The 22,531-nt window shown below is 36.2% G+C and overlaps 1 protein-coding gene across 2 annotated transcripts in view; it reads right to left on the bottom strand.

Annotated features, from left to right (window-relative positions):
- Positions 1 to 4,820: 4,820 nt before the first annotated feature.
- Positions 4,821 to 22,531, bottom strand: part of PCLO (piccolo presynaptic cytomatrix protein) — a 324,823-nt gene continuing 307,112 nt past the window's right edge. For both annotated transcript variants that reach the window (XM_038154510.1, XM_038154511.1), the window contains 3 exons: positions 15,140 to 15,274; positions 14,372 to 14,517; positions 4,821 to 9,895 (listed from right to left, as the gene is read on the bottom strand). In XM_038154510.1, the coding sequence (XP_038010438.1) occupies positions 9,755 to 9,895; positions 14,372 to 14,517; positions 15,140 to 15,274 (422 nt within the window). In that variant the 3' untranslated portion in view covers positions 4,821 to 9,754. The remainder of the gene's footprint in view (positions 9,896 to 14,371; positions 14,518 to 15,139; positions 15,275 to 22,531) is intronic.

The following is a 22,531-nucleotide window of genomic DNA, read 5'->3' as shown; positions in this document are numbered from 1 at the left end:
TTAATGTCCTTTAGCTGTAGCTTCTATTCTGACCTCCTCTCTTTAGAGATACAAAATTATTCCAGGTTTTATTAATTTGATTTTCAGAACACAGAGTTGAAATGTGATTTTCTTTTATTTGATTTCCTCTTAAAGGAAGAGACTGAATAAGGTCTATAATTTACAAAAGAGAGATGAGCAAGTCATGGTAACTTGAAAACCTTTGTAAAGAGGCTTGTAACTTTCTTCTGCTTCAGCTCCTCACCTTTAAAAAATAGGAATAGCATTTCCATCCCATCTGTAGGTTGAATTTATGAAATAGAGGGTAAATTTTTTTATAATAATTTTTATTGTTCTTGCAAATTGGTAAAACATTACTTTCTGAGAAATTGGATTTTCCTTTGTATTATCATAAAGATACAGAAATTTCTTTGTATTATCAGGACTTACTTTCAAATGGCCTCTGTCCATCACCATAAAAAAAGTCTAAAAGTATAACATTTTAATTCCTTTATATTTTAAAATGCCAGTCAAGAAAAATTAATTTAAGTTAGATATGGAAGAAGCAATTGTGTATACATGACATTTGAGCTCATTCTTGTAGCATTTGCAGAGAATGTCTAAAATCATCTGCAAAGCCCTAAATCCTCAATTTTATAGAATTTCTCATGATAAACTGGAAATCTGAATTTTTAAACAAAACCACTTGTGGTTTCATTAAGCATATGCACATGCAATAGTTTCAAAAATAATTTAATAATGCATTGGAATAATTTTTAATTATAAAGAATAAATTAATCAAGGACTTTCTATGTGTAAGAGCAATTAGAATCACAACACAGTGAAAAGATCACTTTTAGAAAGTTTTGGAGAACTTTCAGTATGTGTGCCATTTTTTCATTCCTTAAATACTGCACCTTCACTCAGAAAAAGAGGACTACAGGAGTTTTTGGCCCTGCATTAGTTCCATTACACTTTAACCATAAAGCTGCAGCTCTTCGTCTGCTTGACTTTTTCATCCTGCTTGTAGCTGACTGTGCTGCTGTCTGTTTATTTTTGGCTTAAAGGCTCCTCGAGCAGGAGAGATGATGTAGGGCTGTGCAGCAACTTGGATCTCTGTGCCTTTGTCCCGCCAGAGCTGCTCCCTGAGGCCTGACCCTGTTTTGGCACACAGCTGGCCCCAGCCTGCTACATCAGATTATTCAATCTCAGATTAAGGACTACACATCTCCCTTTTTGGAGTGCCTGAGCTTCCCATCAGCTCATTTCTTCTGACTGTCAAGGCTCCTCTGGGTAGCAAGGACCCTACCAACATTCTATTGATCCCAGCTCCCAACATGCTGTCAGTGTCTTCTATCTTTACTTTAGCTGTGGCCGTTGAACTGCAAAGACCAAGAACTTTCTGAGATTTGACAGCCTGTGATGAGAAAATGATTATATTCTGCTTTTTAACCTGTGCTTAAAAATCTTATCTGATGCTGTATCACCCAAAGATCCTGATACAGTAAATGAAGGACACAGCAATACAGATCCTTTGAAAAGGTCAAAGTAATGGACATTCTATTGCAGCAAAATGACCAACCTGCTCAAATTAGAAGCTATCCTTCTTCTGTCAGACCTACAGTGTCTGAGTCCTTGTCTGCAAACAAACACACCATTTTAGCTATGCGGACACAGATAAATCATCCAACTATTACTATGTGCTTGGGGTTTTTTCCAGTTTAAAGTGACGCATGCTGGTATGATTTGGATAATCTGTTAATTTGTAACTGCTTTTCATTACATTATTTTGCTTATTTTTATTAAATTCAATAATACCCTTAACTGACAGACTGAAATTTGTGTCATGTGCATGCTTATAAAGTAGGGTTGGAAAAGAAATTCTATGTTCTTTCTGCATCAGGTGTGTCAGGAAAATCACCTTTAAAAAGAGGAGTTTCCTGATTTCTCTTTATAGATACACATGAATTGAGAGTGGTCCTGGAGACAAGGATTTGGGGGTCCTGGTGGTTAAGAACTGAAGGTGAGCTGGCAAATATGCACTTGCAACCCAGAAAGCCAACTGTAAATTGGCTACATCACAAGAAACATGACCAGCAGGGAGGGAGCTGCTTCTGACCCTCTGCTGAGAGCCCCCTGTGGAGCACTCCTCAGTGTCCTGCTCTGTGTCCTGCTCTGGGTCCCAAATGCATCTGCTGGCGTGCATCCAGAGGAGGCCATCAACATGGTCAGAGGGCTGGAGCACAGCTTCTGGGAGGAAAGGCTGAGAGCTCGTGTTGTTGTTGTTCAGCCTGGAGAGAGAGAGGGCGATGAGAAGATATTAGAGCAGCTTTTCAATAGTGAAAGAAAGATGGGAACAGACTTTTTAGTAGGGCCTGTAGTTGTAGGATGAAGTAATACGGTTTCAAACTAAAAGAAACAGTAAGAGCCTGAATGAGAGGTGTGGGACTCCAGGTGGCTTTTCAAAATGCAGTTTATTGGATCCAAGATGTTGCAGCAGTCCAGGGTTCTGGATGACAGCTCCAGCTGAAGACAAGCCTGAAGACCCTTTAATTTTACTTACGATGAATTAAATACTTTTCTTTGCTAAGCATCTTAATACAGAAGAACCAATCTATACCTTAAATTTTACCTATAGCCTATCATAACTACTATAATTACTATATTCATGTTACTATTCTCCAATCACTAAAAGTTAGTACGTTACAGTTTAAGCTAGAAGTTGTTTTTTTAGTTTTCTTTTTTCTACTAGCAACATCGGCAGTCTTGTTTGCCTGTGGTGTCTTTTTACTTGGTAAAAACATCTTCTTGTTTGTGGTGGGTTTATCCTTTACTCTAAGTCATAAAAACCCCTTCTAACTAACATACCCTTTGCCTTCTTAGTTATCCAGTAAGACTGGCTCAACAATTCTTTTCTTCTATATCAAAACCTGCTTTCATTTCTATTCCTTCTTCAGATTCCACATTCAAAAATCTTTCTGCCAAGCATACATATCTCTGAGTCTTTCTTGTTAAACTTTCATCCTTCCCAACAGGAAACCATTTAAACTAAGAAATAAAAGGGTAGATAAAAGGAAGATTTTTTTCAATAAGGGGGATGATGCACTAGAAGAGTTTGCCCAGAGAGATGCTACATGTCTCATCACTGGAAATATAGGAGGTCAGATTGGATGGGGCTCTGGGCAACCTTATGTAGTCAAAGATATTCCTGCTCATGCCCCTGTCCTAGAGGACCTTGAAAGGTCTCTTCCAATGAAAATTATCATATGATTCCATGATCCTATGAAAAGAATAAAGTTGAAGATGTATGTTGAAGATATTCTTGCTGGAATTCCAGAGAGTCTTGTCCTCACAGCCAGAATGCTAAGTTGAATCTCTATGTATGTTTTCCAGTAACTTCTTTCTCTATGAATTTTAAGTCCAGTCTATTTTAAAAACATTCCATGAACTTCCCAATTCCCAGTTTTACAGCTTCTAAGATAAACCCCACAAACAGCAATGTGAGGAAATAGCTCATGCATACTTTGCTGAGCTCTCTGAGTAAGTAAACACATATTTTTGTTAAATATTTTAATTATTTAAAAAGTAACATATTATTTAATCATTCTTTTTGTGTCTGCCAAGGGACATTGGGGTTTTCTGTCTGTAAGCTAGTTTTCTAGAGCTAGATTCAGATAAAGCTACAGCTTCCACAGCAGATAATTCCAGTCAGCTCTCTCTCCCTTAACACTTCAGGAATATTTTCTAACCATTTCCAGAGGGCCAGTATGCTGAGCAGGAGTTTCCTCACCAAAATAAAAGAGGATGCAAAAAAATTTGGGCTGAGTGTGGGATGAAGTGTTTGTTGTAGTCATAACTATTTTCTCAGAGAGAGCTACCCAAAGTACCTTGAACTCATACTCCAGTCATTGAGGCAGGCACAGGGAAGTCGAGTTTCTTTCCTGATGGACATTAACAAAAGTCAGCCTTTGTCAGTGCTGTGGTGTGAAAAAGGGCACCTCTGCTCTTGAGGCATCCTCAAAGTTCTTGTTATTTCTCATTACATTATTTTTTGAGGAAAAGGCATCAGCTCACAGAAAAAAAAGTAAAATCTAGTCTATATGTTCAGGTGTCAGACTAAAACAACAATTTGTTTCACTTGGGGAGGATGTTTGGAGTTTTTTTAAATTATTTGTATCAAATAGGGAAACTATGCAAATATAATGAATATGGATCTAGACATGGCTCAAAAATAAAGTCTCAATGGGGAAGAATCAAAAGTGTTATACTAGTCAGGTAAAATTCAATACTACACAAATGATTGCTTAAAGAAAATGATTTCTTGTTTATAATAACAAAGACTAAAATATATTGTTCCTGGAAACATTTCTGCTGGAGGAAAGAGCCAGAGAAAATCCTTCTAGGGTTTATCATATTCTTTCTTGTTATGTTTACATCAGGAACTTACAAGAACACAGAGTTAGGCTACATTTTTAATTCATCTTTTCTTCACATTGAGGAGACAAACCCCTGGATATTCCTAAACTGTGCTGTTGTATGCACATAAATTCATTGCCTATATGGGATGCCAGACCTGAAACTGTATGAAGAGATCAATGAGCTGAATGTGATTCTGGTTTTGACTTGTTTGGAAAAACACTCTGATGAATGAACCATTTTTTATTTCAAAATGAAGTGTGGGAGATGAGTTATACCCTGGAAGGTCTGCTAATGTTGAAAGAGGAGAGAAGAGTATAGCAATGTGTACAGCAGCACTGTAAAACCACTGTGGTCAACAAATGGGAAATAAATAAACCAGCAAAACAGGTTTTCATGTTAATTAGAAAAAAGAAACGAAACCACATATTTTAAATATTTATTTGTCAGACTGGGATAACAGCCTTTATAGAGCACAATTTGCATAAGTTCTCAAGATACATCCTGTATACAATCACAAAACCATGGCATGGATTTATACATAAAGTGAAAACTGGGACAGATTTACAAGCATTTTTGTACAATCTCATACTGCTTTTGTTTCAGTTTTTACAACTTTTAGAACAAGTCTGTTTTGTTTTCATTTTTTCTGATGATTCTGGAAGCAAAATGAAAATTGAAAGAAATTCAAAACGAAATGAAGATCAACAAACCACCACCTATGCATGCAACATTCACTGTGGAAACATTACATTTGCCCAAGGACTATTCTTCTTTTTTTGTTGTTTTTTGCAGGGTTTTTTTTTTTTGGTGTTTTTTGGATTTTTTTAAACATTGTGTCTGCTGTACATGTTGTTTGCAGCATGACAGCACACACATTAGTCAGCCATTGTTGAGCACCTGAGCACATCACTGAACATCTATAAGATACAATCAAATAAGGACACACTCACATGCTTGGATGTCAAATGGAGTTAATAATTTAAACTCAGTTTGTTTTACAAAAATGTATATTTATTTACAGGGTAATAAATTAAGAAAATGACTCTCATCAAATCATCTAGTTTTATTATGGATATCTATATATATTATAACTTTTGATCTCATCAATATATTTGCTTATTTTTTTTAAAAGAATAAAACAGAACATATAGAAAACATTAAAATGTTTTTTATGGTTTAAAGAGAGAGTATCCGGTCACTTATTCTTCCTATTTTCCTTCTAAAGGCAATATGTATTTATAAAGAGCAATTAATCCTTCATGCCAGGTGTAGAGAAAATTCACAGGGCATGTAGGACTAGTGTTTAAATATAATGTAGGTGGATACTTATGTTAAATTTCCTCTCTGTTTAATTACCTTTATAAGTTACACTCACACAAATTTTCTCTGCTATTCACATAGGTATGTACATATCTAGATACATACTCAAATAATGAATCTGGGACATTCAACATCGTAGCAATGAAAATAAACTACTTAAAAATAGTGTCAGTTATGATTCAAACAATAATTTAAAAAAATACTATTAACATCTTTATGATATCTCCATGAAACTAAATCCTAATTAAATAATCTCTATTGGGCTCACACTAGCTTGCAATATAATAGATGTCTTCTTTTTCTTCATCATCATTCTCAAAGTATGAATCAATATCAGCTGGTTACCAGCTACCATATCCCACAACATAGCCATGCAAACATCCAGCATCCAGAAAAATAACTCAAACATTTCCTAGGTCTTGATTTAAAGCCAGTTCAAGTCAGCAGATTGGTTGTTACTGACTTAAACTGGTTTTTGGTTCTTCAATACAGGATCCATGTCATGTAAAACTGTGGGTAATAACAAAGAAGCAGCACTCATTGCCCCTGGATACTATCCCTTTAAAGTGTAATGATAAAGAACTAGCTCAACATTCATCATAGTAACTCTCATGTCTCGTTTTAAACTGAAAAAAAGGGCAGTTTGCTGCTCATTTTATGCATAATAATAACAATGATAATGTTATAAATCCCTGTCATTTGTAAATACACACACTGTGCTTTTGCTCATTTTTCAGCTTGTTTCCACTCTACAAGGCTTGAACTAAGAAGCAGCTTCAATTCCTGTTTTCTCAGAAGATTTATGAATTAAAAGAGTTAAATGCCTCTGCTATTGCCTCCCTGCAATATGTATCTTCAAAGCAATCACAGAAATATGTGAACTCATTAATAATCAGTCATTCAGAAATTATAAAAGCTGTTGCCACATCTAAGCATATTTGGCCAGATAAAATAAATAAAAAATTAATGAGGAAAAAGAAAAAAAAAAACAAACCTGAGATATATACAAAAACGGTAAAAAATACTAATAGTCCTTGTTTGATTGGGGTTTTTTTTAAACATTGTCATGAGAGTTTTTCCTGACTTAATTCATCAAACAAACAAACAAACAAACAACAAAAAAAGAAACTATGCATTCAAACATGAATCTGTGTTGCATAGAGTGATTTCAGTACAACCTAGAAATTTGGTCAAAAAAAGGAACTTGGCACACTTTGGTGGCATTCTCTGGCCTCTGCGTGATGCTGCCTCAGAAAGCCGAGCGTGTGTGCCCAGGTGTGACACACGCCCACCCCCGAGGAGCCCCATCCCTGCTGCAGATGACCAAGGCAGTTCTTCACAAACTCTACTCTTTGTGTTTCATGACAGGAGTCCAAAACTGCCATTTCAACATGCAGAAACATTTTGGGTGTTGTTCAGAGAACCAAAAATGCTTGAATTAAACCAGTTGCCGACGGCTGATTAGCCTCAAAGGCAGCTGTCCCCCACAGCCTCACTCTACAAAAGTATTCAATAAAATACCAGCCACATTTGTACAAGTGTGACAGCAAAGCAAGCCTGGGCACATTCTCAGTTACAGATGATGATGACAAGCTTCCAGTCAGGCAGCCAGAGACTGCTCCTTCCTCTCAGAAATCTCCATAGCAACTACCAGTGCGACTTGCTGCCTTTGTAGCAATCTTAGCAAGAGCAAAATCACCAGCAGTTTGCACAAAATTGCACACCTCATGGCTTGCACTTCACACAGAATTTGTTTTTTTTGCTGATCTTTTTTTCAAAGTAAAAACATAGTATAGTCTTCAGGAATGCAAGATAACCCACCGAGAGAGCAACACATATGTCAATCCACACAGGATTTTTTGTTTCAGTCGGGGATTTTTTCTTTGAAGTATTTTCTTATAAAAACATATACAACATCAAAACATAGAATTTTTACAATAACTCCAGAGGACTGTTCTTAAAATTTATGAGAGGTAGGGTATACATATACTGGTGAAAGCATAAAATTCAACATTAAAGCACACACCCTACTTCCACTGTCAGTGATGTTGTGTTTTTAAGACAGCTAATAAGATTTTGGTCAGACTGCTCTGCTTGCAAGTTAAGCAAACTACCAGCAGGTTATGAACAACAGGAGTTTCCTTGGTGTGTGTAGCATTATATAATTTGTATATATTTGTTTTTCTCATATTTGTTTCTTCTCATATTCTTGTTCCATGCTGATGTTTTAAGTTGATAAACATAAACCAAAAACTGTATGTGGGAAGTATCATCAAATTAAATAGTGTAGCTTTTTCACAGTCAATCCAGTTGCTTAATAACCTAAGCTTTATTTTTCCTTTTTTTTAAGCATATAATATTTTCCCAAAGAATATTTTCACCTGGTCTTGCACAACCTGTGGAAGTGTACTATATATATTCAGAAAATATAACACAATGTATATCAAATAATTTAATGAAAACTGGAAAGTCTTTTTTGGGATAGCAAAATAAATGTCTGACATGCAGAAATTTGTTCATTTTCTTTTTGAGTATGCAAAGGTCATGAGATCATATTTCCAGGGAAACTACTTTTTATTGAAGCTGTGAAATATTAAATGACTTCTGAGTAACATGGGAGTTAGTACCATTGATTCTTGGGTTTTAACAAACTTGCCATACTTTTAGGAATGAGAGAAAATGCTCTCCTTTCTTCCAACATGGTACGAGGGAAAATACAGCAACCAGCCTAAGCCATGCCAGGCAGTAGTTTCTTCCCAAGTGAGCTAACTGCTTGGCTTCAAACCCCTGAAAGAGGGACTTGATGCTTGGAAGTGCTGACACAGACTTATAAGTTACAAGTTACCTTCTTATTTACTTCTTTTCTAAGCAAGAAGCAATGCTGTTGAGTGGATTATACTCAGACCTTCACCTGAGATAGCAAGAGGATATTCTTCATTCTGATGCAGTTCCAATCAAGAACTGCCCTGCTGTCCCTTCCCCTTAGATTTCCAGTGTGTCACTAGTGTTGATACAGAGCCCTGCATCGAGAGGGTCACTGTTGGCATGGTGGGGCAGCTGCTCCCAAGTGCCACAAAATAGCCTAGAATTCATAGTCTTTCTAGAGTTTCAGAGCAAGACTGGTTGCTGAAAAATGTGAGGACTGGTTGAAATAACTGCATCAGCCCCAGTGCTTAAGTCCCCTCAATCTCAAACTGATTTAGAGCTTCTGACTCAAAGGGTGGGGTGAAACACAGTGTCACTGACATTGAAACAGCATTTTATCTTTCTGATGTAGTATAGTTTATAACCTGCTCTTTCTCTTTAAAACCACATCCCAAGTTATAGACCATTTATATAATTTTATTCATCACATTCTAGGAGAGTGGTTTATATCCATTGTTAACACACAGAAACAAATGAAACAATCAGATCTGATTTTCCACAGCCTAGTTTTTGAAGGAAAAAGAAAGAAGGAAAAAAAGTAATGTAAAATAACATTACCACTCTTGCAAACACCTTGCAGTTTGTGTCAAGTGGCATAATCTCACTACAGCAAATTATCAGAGATCCTAAGGTGCAGAGGAGCAAGTTTTACACTTTTAATATGTGAGATTTTGGAAAGTCAGTCACCCTAGGTGGTTTTGCATAAAATAATCTCCTTCTGGTTGCACAGAAAACCAGACTGCTCTTCCCATCACACTACCCCCAGCTGCAGCCGAGCTCTGCGTTAGCACCTGCCTCCAGCCTTCTTCATTTCCTTCACAGTTACTCTCTGCACAAAGAGTCCAACAAAACTGAGCCCTCTTATCAGTCTTCATTTCAAACAGCCTCGCTTTAACTTCTGGGCCCAGATTTTCTTCTCCTTTTGCTGTGTTTTGCAGCAAAAATAAGTGTACTAGCCCTCATTTAAGTGTGCTTTGTAGCCCAGAGACTGCTCTTTTCTACTTTGTAATCTGAAAGACTAGCTAAACACAATGATATCAAACTATATTCTTGAAGTGATTCTGTTTAGAGCAGACTCTGCATGTTTTGTGCCCTAAGCAGACAGCTCTGCTTAGTGTGTTTGTGTGGAGCTGACCAACAGTTTGTGCCAGTTTACTATTCTTTTCCTTAGATCCACTTTGTCAAGCCAGATATAAGCTTCCCCAATCAGTGTCTTTTTCATAAACTTTCCTCCATTGGAGACAAGCAGAATCTGTGAAAATAATAATTATAATCATCATCAACATCATCATCATCAATGTGCACAGTAACATAATACTAGCAAAACATAAAAGATTCAGGAATGTTGAGGTCAAAATACTATGCACAGAAAAGAAACATTGACCATTGCTTTATAGAGTCACCTTTCCCTTCACAGAAAGCCCTGTGAAAATTGAATCTTCTGCTTCTGTTTCCTTATCATAGAACATAGCAATTAGAAGATGACAACCTTGAATGTTAATGAGCAATTTGTTCACCTGCTGGTTACCAAAGAAGAGCATAAGGTCAAGTTTTAAGTTGCAAGATAAAGCTTTGTCGCAGCTCCTGTTAAGTTTGTGGAAGTTGGATGCAGTCTGGCTGAATGAGGCTTTCTGTGAAGTGCTAGCCAGCCACATATTTTCCAGCTAAAGAGGCTTGTGCCATGCAGACAATACGCTTTTCTGAAGGGCTTGTCTCATTCTGTGAATCTATAGGTTCATTATACATGTTTCTAAGAAAATGCATTTGGTAATATGTATAATTCATGGCATGAGTTATAGTTACATATTCAGAAAAAATGTAGCATTTCTTTATTTCTAAGTAAGTAAATTAACAAGCACAACGTGGGGGATTTTTTGTTTTTATGTTTTTAGGTTTTTTTAAACTTCCTAAACTTTTCAAAAAAAGTAAGAAATAATGAAGCATGACAGCATTAGCAGCAGGTTTTTAATATTCAGTTACTGAGAAGACCTCAACAAGCAACAAGCAAGGGAAGTAACTGCTAATGGGAAGAGGCTGTCACTCTCCATGTGAGCCGGCAAGAGAGAAAAATGAGCATTTTGTTGCTTGGTTTCAAAGATCTATGCTAAAAGAAAAATGACAGAACACAAGGGTTTTTACTCTCCTGAAACTACACGGCTTTGCTGAAACCACATGGCAATAGAAATTTAACAGGTCTGTAGAAGAACTAGAATTTCCTGTAGTCAAGAACTTCACCATTTTTGAAAATTTTCCATTCTGATTTGGAAAGCAATGTAAAAAATGCAAAATTTGCATTACAAATAAAGTTTAAAATAAATTTAAATTTTAAAAATTTGCAAATGTTTTTCTCAGTAGGCTTCCTACTTCCTTGTCCACTTTTGATATCAATTGGCAACCTGGACAGTTTAGATACCTAATGGCTAGTAGTCAAAAGGTTTGAGAATGGAAAACTCTTAGGCACTGAACTAATAGTAAATTCCAATAATCAGAAAATGTGTCCTGGAGAAAAATAGGCAGCCTGCCTCCACTGCTGATGGCTTTCTAGGTCCCTAGTTTCAGTGTTTGCTGAAAAAGGGACTGCCCAGAAGCTGGAAAGCCAAACCGAACATCTGTGAAATTTGTTCTTCTGGGTTTTTCTGATTAGTCTCACATAGGACATTATGTATTTCTAGTTGCAGTGAGCCAGGAGCCAGAAGCTTAGCGCTTTCCAGAAGGGTCCCAGGTGAGTTGCCAAGGAACAGGGAAATCAGAGAAGCGAGGAAAAAACTGCCAGAGGCTGAGGAAAGTGCCTGTCTGAAAACCGTCAAAATGTTTTCCACAGAATGTTTTCATTCTGAGACAATTAACAGTTTTGGGACTGAAAAAAATTTGTCCAATTTTTCATTAGTTCTGTCCTTGATCCTTCTTCCTACTCCTCCCAGATGGAACCCTAGGATCTATCTTCTCTAGCTTTTCTGTCTCTCATCCTTGTTTTGTTTGTGTTCCAGGCATTAAATTCCAGTCATGTTATTCTGGATCAGCTCACCTTAGTTTCAAAGCCCCAAGGGGTTTGTTTCTTATTTATTCCCTATACTCTGTACCAGAAGATTCAAGCTTTTATTAATTTCGAGTGTTTTTGTTGTTTTTCTTTTTCTTCAACAGCTCATGGCCCCATTTTTATGGTGAATATTCACAGCTCTTGCTGCTGATTTTTAGACTGCAGTCCCTTGTCTTAATTTCTGCTTCTGGTTGGTTCTCATTGCTCTTTACATTGTGGCTTTTATTATCATCATGTTTGATATCGTCTTACTCCCTCTCTCTGATCTTATTTTCTCCCATCATCTTCCAGTTCCATTTTTGTTATATGAATTCTGGGTTGTTTTATTTCCCTCTCCCCTAAATTTCTTTCGACTATGTCCATCTCTTTGGCCCTAAATGTTCATCACTCAAATTCAGCATTCAAATCATCCAGGTTCATGCTTTGCCATAGGAACAAGTTGACTGTTGAGCTTGAAGAGCACATAAAAACAGATGCACTGCGTCAGATTAAAGCTTTCTCCAGAAAAAAAGTACTTTGCTTGCAAAAGTGCAGAGGGCAGTGTATAAGGCAGAATATAAGGAAAAAGCAATTAAGTAGTTACACTCACTCAAAATACCTACTAAGGCCTGTGGACCATCCTGACTCACAGGCAGTATTTGTATTTAACAGGATTTGATGTCTTTCATCTCTAAATTTCTCCTATAATTTTCTCCAGGTACTTTTTGTGTGAAAATATTTAGCATTTACAATATATAAAGGCAATAAATTTTGCAGCTCAAACTCCAATTCTCATGAAGCAGAATCACTTTTTCTTTGTTTTAAACTTTCTTGATACTTTTACAAGATATTCTTTATGGCCTCATTCTCTTTCTTAGCTCTGGTGTGCAGCATCAGCACATATCATAGAATCATAGAATTGTAGAATATACTGAGTTTACAGACATCAATCAGGATCATTGAGTCAAACTCCTGACCCTGTGCAGGGCACCCCATAATTGCACCATGTGCCTGAGAGTTTTTCCAAATGTTTCTTGAACTCTGTTAGGCTTGGTGCTGTGACCACTTCCCTGGGTAACCCATTTCAGCGCCCAGCCACCCTCTGGGTGAAAAACTTTCTCCTGGTGTACAACCTAAACCTCCCTGACTCTGCTTCAGTCTGTTCGCTTGAGTGCTGCCATTGGTGACAGCAGTGAACAGATCAGTGCCTGCCCTTCTGGTTCCCCTCAGGAGCATGTTGAAGAACACAACAAGGTCTCCCCTCGGTTCCCTCTTGTCTTTATATCACAGAGTTCAGAGGAAGTGTTGTCAAGTCTCAGGCTAACTGTTCTTATGGATATGTCACTTGCTACGTCCCTCCTTAAAACCTCATGGATTATTTTTCCATAGGACTCTGTGAATTCTTCTTTACTGGTCTACCCTTTATGGTTTCCTCTTCAAACCACCACTGGAAGCCACATTTTTGTGGGAGCTCTTAAACTTTGGCAGGATTTTATTGATCATTTGGGCTTTTCCCAGAAAATATCAATTCTTAAATGGCCTTTTATTTAGTCTATTGAAACAATAAGATGTTAGGACAGCTTAACCCAGGAAAAACAGTATCTGTTTTTTAGGAGGTCTTTTTTTGTAAGTAACATTCATTTGATACAAGCTGTAAGCATAATGTTGGCACTTAGACAATCCAGACTAACTTTAGTCAGCAAAATGTAGTTGTCTTATTCAGGTTGGTCTGACAGATTTAACGGTTCATTAACTCGATGCTGATATGCCCAACAATGCCTTCCACTGACTTTTAAGGTTGGCATGTAGATACCCCTTGAATTGCTCATCCCTCTCCACTGACTGGAGAAAGTCTGAATATATGGCTTATACTTGTTATCTCCTAATGTGAAAATAAATGAAAGAGGAGAAACTGAATCCAACCTGTCTAAAAAAACCAAGTCTTGCCAAATGACCAAAACTGTCTAAGCAACTAAAACACAGGAGGGGGACTATTCTTGAACAGTTCCATGCAAGATTTGATGTGTCACAGACTGACAAAAAGTGAAATCCATTACAAATGTACCAGAGAATTTCTGGCTGGGCATAATCATTAATTCTCAGCATCTCAGAATATGACTACTGTGTCAAATTCTAGGTATCACAACTTTTAAAGAAGTTGGAGAAATTGAGAGAATGATAAAATGATTAAGCATTTAGGCAAAAGGACATAGCAAAGGAATTTGGTTGACTCAGCTTGGAAAATAGAGAGGAGAGGTAGGACAGCAGCCTTTCACTGTAAACCCTATTTTTTTAAAATTAAAAAGAAGGCAAATCAGTTTTCCTCTGTATTTTTTGAGGATACTTGAGGATAGGTGAGCTTAATTTAAAAATGTGACATATTTGATTTTGATATTGCACTAAAATTTCTAAATACATAGAAAATTATTCTTGGAAGTCATGTATAACTCCCTTCTCTGGGGGATTTTAAGAACAGATCAAGCCTAAAATGTTCAGGCCTGATGTATAAATAGCTTTCCTTAGTGTGGTGTGATGGAGTAATCCATCTTTTAATGTCTCCTCCAGCCTGATATTTTCATTATTATATAACTGTTATTTTTTTTTGTAGTTTTCTCTTTTCACCAAACAACTGAGGTAGTAGATTGATCTCAAATGCCCATAGCACTGCACAGACAACATCAAAAATTAGGATTTAATAAAATGCAGAATTACCTGAAGAGAATGCCCAGCAGGACTCAAGCTAAATCTAAATGTTTCATTGAATGAAGGCTCCCGGTCATGCCTGCATACCCTGGTTTTCTTCTTAATTACTCTCTTTTGGGTAGAGATATTGACAACATACAGCTTCACATACAGGTCTAGGGAAGAATAGTTCAATGAGTTAAACACAGAAGCTTTCAAATAAGCTTTGTAGTTAATAATTTCAGCAGAGGGGAATTTTTGTGAAAAAATGATATTTTACAAAATCATATTCTGTTCTCATTCACATGGTGTAAAATGTGAACCCCACATCTCATCCCACTAAACCCAAAAGAATTACTTTGTGTTTATAATACTGTCATTAAATGAAAAAAATACATCGATATCTTTATCTATGTATGAAAATATCATTTGGAACATGAAATTTTTTGTTTTTAAAAAGCTTTTTCACAAAGATACAATCCTCTACTAACGATATCTGTTCTTTGATAACCTAGGGATTTATAATTTTTACTAAAGTTAAAAATGGATTAATTTTTTTAAAAAAAACCTAAACTAAAAAGATTAACTTCTGAGAGTTAATTTACTTTTACAAAATGTTTTTACTTTCATTAAAGTTGGTCATAGGAGAAAATAAGTACTTCAAAAAGAGTCCTGTAGAATATGTCATTCTGGCTAAGAAGCAATTTTCTTTTCCGTTTTAGTGATGGTGTTAAATGACTTAAGATACAACCTACTTAATGTTTTCAAAGTATCATGAAGCTGTTTTCTTAGTGATACCTGGCAGATGATCTGGAGATTTAAATTTGTATGTGATATTTCTGCACTGAAGGATTTCTACTATCAGTTGTTCTCCATCTGTCTTCATTTCCTTCTTTAATGCAATCTTGATTTCACCCATAACCTGTGTTTTACCTGGAAAAGCAGAAAAAGCAACCCTCATTATGTTAAAAGAAACCAAATGTATCTTTCTAACTTTGAGAGATATTTTTTTTCTGTTTTGGTTTGTTTTTTTGTTTGTTTTGGTTTTGTTTTTGTTTGCTTAATTTAGTTTTGGTTTTGGGGTTTTTTGTTGTTCTTTTTTTTTCTTATAATTTTTATAGCTATACTTATAGCTCATAGTTTTAAATCAGGAATGTAAGGAAAATGTATAGCTTGGATGAGCAAACGGTAGGCACATGTCATACACTGTTATAACTAGACTATATGCTTCAGAATGTATTTGCCTCAGTGGAGCTTTTTTCCCAAGCATAGAAATTTCTCTAGGAGTTATTACAAGTCACATAATGGTCACTGCAATTCACCTTTTCAGAAACATTTACTAGAAGCCTCTGAAGCTATCTCATTTAAAAAAGAAAAAAAAAAAAAGAAGCAAGAAAAGAAGAAAGAGAACTTTCAATAGAGTGTCAAAAGTAAGATATTCAAAGGCAATGAAGCAAGGCTGGTGAAGTCAGCATTTTATTTCACCTTCCTATAGACATGGAGCAATATCATTCACACAGTTTAAAGGGAAGGGCTTAGAGTGACCTTTAAAATTAAAGGTAATTTCTCTGCTTATGTGGGTAGAAATATAGGGCCATTATTTCTACATTTTATGAATTTTTCTCTAAATCAGTTCAGAGATGGAGAGAAGGCACAGAAGGAAATGTAGACAAAGCTCTTTTGCCTTTCCTCTGCCTGTCCTCCCACAAGCCTTTAGAGAAGCCAGGCAGAGAAGAGCAGGGCTGTATCTCCTAAATGAGTAGGGGGGTGGGAGCAGAGCATCCTCAGCTCAATTCTCTCCATGCTAACATCATCTCATAGTGGGAGTTGTGCTTCTATATCTATTGTCCTGCTACTGAAAATATTATTTCACCTTTCTCTTCACTTTTGACATTAGTTCAAAAGAAATCAAACCATAAATCAGCTGGGATTCTTTATTACATAGTTTTTGGTGCCAGGAGGCTTTAACACTTTACTGGAAATTCTAGAAACTTGTGCCAAGATGTTGTAAGGTGCAAAACAACTCTGCAGAGTGTAAACAATTATGATACATCTGGAGAAAGTTCTCAAAGAGTGTTAAGTTGCCATATGGCATGTAAAGATTACTTCTTGTATTGCAAATGTATAATTGAATTTGAATAATACCCTCTAAAATTCTGTTTAACAGATGTCAATTCTATTTTTTTCTACTTAAAATAGTTTGAGGGATCATGAGTAAAAGTATAATAAATAATAATCACAGCTACAAACTGGTCCCAAACTCTCCTCACAAACTGAAGCTAGAATTTAATTTAGTTACAGTCCCTAATAAATTTGTAATTCAAAAGCTTCGGCTGAGCCAGCACTTCTATTGTTTCTAAGGTGTGAAAGAACCTGTTATGAGGCAAGTCATTCATTCACAATATTTAATATTAAAGAGAACATTCCTATAGGTTTGAATATGCAGTAATAACATCTTTTCCCTGCTACATGGTTGTGCAAAGATAATGAAGTCTTCATCTTGTGACGCCAAAGAAAAGATCTAATCAAAAGATTGGTAGCTGGGATCAAAGCAGCAATGGCCAACAATGTCCCTGTTGTTATTCATTATATGCCTGTTGTTATAATGCCCTTTCCCTGAAAAGTGTTAAGTTTCCATTGGGCCTGTCTTGGTTAAACTGTGAATTTTGAATAATTTGACAAAGTTATTCAAAGACAAAATTATAATGCCTTCTTTTCTCTTTAGATAAAATTCTCAAACCACAGATACTCAAACATGACACACCTGAAATGTGTTGTTTAAATCTGAATTTGTGATCAGTATTGGTTCTTGCACTGACTCCCAGAAACATGAAAAAAAGCCCAGCATGGAAAGTTGTAGGACAAACCTAATATTAGTTTCAGGCAATTTTTAGTTAATCATAGGCTTTTTCTGGAAAATGCACTTGGCTAATTTTCTTTATTCCCTCTCTGTCCTTTAAGATCTATTTGCATTAGTTGTTAGGACCTCATTTTGATTGCCTTAGTGCCTCTTTTTTCATTTAGGTGTGCATTAAGCTTAAGATGAGATGAGGTGGTTTGGATGGCACTCGTGATGTTGTGAGCCAGAAAAAAGGGCATCTGGAAAATTTCCATGGACTATTCTATATCGCCCGATACTCTTTAGGATAAGCAATCCTGCTTCACTATTTAAGCATTGTGGGGAAAACAATGATCTACAGCTGCAAACACATGAAGGATAATAGCTTTATTGTTCTTGCATACTCATTTTCATTTCTCCCACAGCATGAGTGAAGGAGCCATAACAGCCTTATGAAACATTGCACTAAAATAAATCACCACTCTAGCACCCACCAGAGTTCTGTAGACTCAGAAGGGATTCCTATTCTTGCTATTGCTTAGCTTTTGCCCCTTTCTCATACATAAGTTCCATACATCTTTCCTTTGGTGAGTGTTCAAAAATAGAGCATTTGTGCCTTGTTTTGTGAAGTTGATTCTATAAATGAAAATGAGAGACTCAGTGATGAAGGGAATGGTTAATTCCCTTCCCTAAGATGGTGAACCATCTTAGACCTGGTGAGAGTTCAGTGGGCTGAGCTGGACGTGAATGTGTCATGAATGTCATGTTTGGTGTGACAGAAATAAGCTGCCTCAGGATGTCATGGGATTGGATAACCTCAAGGTTGCATTGGTGGGAATAAATCAAAATATACAGCACCTAATCACAATCTTTTGCCTTCTTATATAAGTTTAGAAAACATCAATCATAAGTGATATGAGAATGGAACTGATTGCAGGTATTTTCGTACATTGGATGATGATAAATGCTACAATTCAACTCTGAAAAGGTGATAGTGCATATCTTTTTAGGGAAGTACTAATATGGTATCCCAAAGAAATGAAAAACAATTTTTAATGTGAGTAGTAACATTTCCCTCAATCAAAATTATTTTCAGATGAAAGAGGTGCAAAACAGGATTATCACAGTGGCAAGGAACCATCTAGTAAAGCACTAAAAAATTGCTGTCTAATTTAGCTTAGGAAACAAGGAGTGAAAAGGGCACCTTCTACAATCATATGCTAGAGTAAAAACTGAAAATGATAAGAGATATTTAAGTTGAATTAGTGTGATATTTTACCTGTTTCATATGTATCAAACACACACATTGATATACCACAAGAGGACCACAATCATGCACAAGAGGACCACAGTCATGCACAGCATCGTCTTCACCTTTGCAACATGCCAACTGTAGGCAACCAATTCTTAAATATATCTATATCTATACATAGGATTAAAAACATTCATGCTTTTTTTTTAATGACTGCATACCTCTTTTTAATGGACCATATTTATTAATAATCCATTAACAATTAAAATGAGGTGAGTATTAACTAAATTGCTGCAAGGTGTTTGAGAAGTCAAGGCATTTAAATTTGCTGTGGTGATGGCAACACTAAAGCTGTTGTTCAAGTAGAATTGTCGCATTCTGCATTGTGAAAGGTTAATTAGTTTTGCTATTAGTTTTAATTGACTGCTGTTGTAAATCACAGGATGTGTCATCTGCACTGTTGTTGTCAGTTCCAGAGATTGATAAGTATGGATTGAGCTCCCATTCCTTTTTAATCGAATGCCTGCTGTCAAACAGAATTACCCAAGACAGAAGTAAGAAGCTGCCTCCCATCATTCCATGTTATCAAGGTTAATTCAGCAATGCATTACATGAGCAAGTAAATCTCACTGCAGAATGGCAGGAATTTTATTCAGTTCAATTGTCTAAATGTAAAGTTCTGAGATAATTTGCACTTTTATCTTAGAATAAGTTGAATGGCTTCCTGACATGTATTTTCACATAGATGGATAATGTATGAGTAGGTTAAACTTGGAAATTTAAATATGAGATGCCTAAATGCTGCTACTTGATAAACATCATACTTGAGTAATTTCCTGAGTGAATGCCAGATGGCCAGAAAACAGAATCAGGAAAATACATAAACTGACATTTTGTTTCATAATTGTGTATAAATTGGTATGGGCTCTCTTGTTCCAGAAGAGCAACTGGGGGGTACTAAAGCAGGGGAATTAAACATAAAATACAAGGAGGAAAATATTAAAAAAAATATTTCCCAGCATTCTTCTTCTCAAATGAGGCATACAGGTGAAATTATTGTTTACAAAATATATAGGAAATGCTCTTCTGGAGCTTCAGGAATCAGACACTTTATGGTGAAAGATTTTAAATCAGAGGAAGATCTTTCTAAACAGCTCTCAGCAATATTGGCCTACTGAAGAGATGCATAATTTCCTTAGTTCATTTATCTGTTTTGATACACTGAGAGATTAAGTTAATGTACTTCTGAGGGCTCTCTACAGTGTATAGTGATAGAATAAAGGAACTTTTTGGATGTACTTAACTACTGTTTGTCTCATAGGTATTTAATGACTTGGACTTGGATAGTTATCTCTAACATTGTGAAATGAGAAATAATATATTCCAGAATTATACAAATAAAATACTCCTATGTAGCTTTATTTCTTAAATAAACAAAAACGTGTATTCAGCTGTTAGGATATGTTTGCAATATTTAGAGAGTTAGAACATATAATAGCATGTCATAAAATTTAAGTAATCTGAGATTCCAATCCATGTCTCGATACCTTGAATTTAAAAAAAGGACAAAATTGCAGCTTTAAAATATGGGACATGATTAAAGACAACACAAAAACATGGGATCTATCACAAGACCAATGTTCCTTAGTAACTTTCTGATCTCAGATTTCATCTCTCAGAGATGGAGTTAATAACTTCTCTTAGAGTTGTTTGGGTTCAGTAACTGAGAGTGGGTTTCCTGTGAAGAGAGGGACTTTGATCGTGTAAACACAGACAGGACTTTGGAGTGTAATCCCAGGAGAAAACACAAAGTCTTAGGAAGGCTGATGAGGACCTTGCCACTGTCAGGAATGTCTCCACAGTAACCTGTGAAGATTGTACAGACATAATTTTCTTTCTAACACAGTGCTGTTGTACCAAGAAACATGTTTCTTTCTGCTGGATTCCTTTAACGCTATTTTAAGAATCAGATGTTTGTCCTCCAGCAGACAGCTGTGCTTCAGAAAAACAAGCTAAAATGATCTTATTGCAATAAATAATTCAGTATTACTGCAAGTAGTAGGGTATATATAGATATATATAGTATATACATTTCAGTATTAGAGCTAAACAACTCCAACTGAAGGTAAAGCAAAAGTATTCAGTAGAATTTTAAACATACATATATCAAGAAGTTAAAATGCCAGCCAAAACCTTCCACTGTTTTTTTAAGCAAAACTTTCCCTCCCTCTCTCCTTTTTTTTTTTCTTTTTTACTATCACACAAGTTACTTGCAGTACCAGCTGTTTGTATTCATGCCTTTCATTCTCTTGCTGGGGCATCAGCTACAGGCAAAGCTGCTGCAAAATAATGATGAATAACCTTTATAAACATTGCTTCTTAATGCTTACAGGCTCCAACATTTTCTGTCCTTATAATTTTTAAAATTTCCTTCTTTTTGTCTTTTAACTTTTGCACATATATTTCTTTCCCTATGAAAATTACCAGTTTTCTCTTGTAGACTGGTTTTATATTCTTTTTTTTTCCTGCAGTAAGAAAAATCAGACATCTAATACAATTATAACTACTACTTCCTCCTGTCTGACAGTGCTTTAAATACATGTTCGGATTACTACCATGGGTTTTTCTCAATAAATATGAGCTTGAATATGTTCTGACATTTGTTGCTCCTCTCACAACTGGATACTCAGTTCAATCGTGACGGTGCAATCAACAAACAGCTCATGGGACAAACTGAAGCCCAGAGAAAGGTTGTATTTATCAACCTGTGCTCTGAAGAGGAACTCCAGCTGCTAAGGGCCCCTAATATGAGTTCAGAATTTTCTCTAATCTGCCTCTGGAAAGGCTATGTGCTGCTACAAAAAAAGGGCTGGGTGTTCTTATGATTTATTCTGTCCCTTTACCTGACACAGGAAGGGACACTGTGTGCAGGCAGCCATTCTCCTCTGAGACAGCAAACTCAGCTCCACTCCTGATAAACACTCCCTCTGGGAACAGGGATACTCTGTGGTGAGAGCAGACAGGAACCAAAGGAGCTCCTGTCTTTTCTCCTTCCCTCTCCTTACCTTGCATTGTGCATTGCTGAGGACAGGCTGTATATTATGAGATGAGCAAGGAAGGTCTTTCATTAATACATCCCAGTGCCCTCAGATGTGATGCACATGCGGTCGTGATACGGGGGAGAGGAGCAGAACTCAGCAACTTTGCTCGCAGCAAACACCATTTACAATTTTGTGGGCACTGAGGGTGGCTGACTTTGAGGCTCAGGCATATGGACAAACTGACAGCTTTACATTGTGATTCTCAGACCTAGCAGGCTCACTGCCAAGAGATATTTAAATATACTTGCACAGAATTTTAGAAATTTAGCCTGTAAGCCCCAAATCCTTATTTTGAGTAAAAAAACCCCTGTTGTAAAAAATATATTTTGAAAACAGAGAAATCATTTTGCCTGTTGAGATGTGGAATAGTTCCTAGGAAAAAAAAAAAAGTAAACTCTGTTCCATTTATTGGTCATTCTATGTGTGCCCCTATTTCAAAAGTTTTTTCATCATTTTGAAAGAAAAAGGAAAAAAAAAGAAATAAATGAAAACAAAACTCAATTCTGACTATACATTGAAACCATATGTAAAAATTCTTGATCCGAAGTAATGTGATATGTGGGAAAATAACACTGATACTTCACAATATGCTCAAATATGAAAAATAAAGACATGTACCAATCCACTTTCAACACGCTTTATTTCTGTTGTGTGACTTTCTAAAATGTTGTAGGAAAAGTAAGGTGGTGGGAAGAATATGATGAAGGAATAATGTTAGAGGAGGTGAATCTGATGAAAGAGTTTCACTACTATTAGAAGCTGCCTAAGCCAGTAACCTAAATGACAGTATAGAGGATCAGAGGCTTCTCCAGTAAGATTTTTTTCCCAGTAATCTAACCAGACTTGCCTCTGTAATATAGAGATATTTGGAATAAATAGAGGGAAAATAATGAGACCTGTAAATATCAAATTTAGGTGATCAGAGATTACTCCACAGGTTGATTTCAACAATGAAGATGAACACAGTCTACCTGTGTGCATTTGACTGGTAGTAGCTA

Source organism: Motacilla alba, chromosome 1A, assembly GCF_015832195.1.
Source record: "Motacilla alba alba isolate MOTALB_02 chromosome 1A, Motacilla_alba_V1.0_pri, whole genome shotgun sequence".
NCBI lineage: Eukaryota > Metazoa > Chordata > Aves > Passeriformes > Motacillidae > Motacilla > Motacilla alba.
Note: the sequence above shows the minus strand (reverse complement) of the source record. Positions and strands in the feature narration are given on the sequence as shown.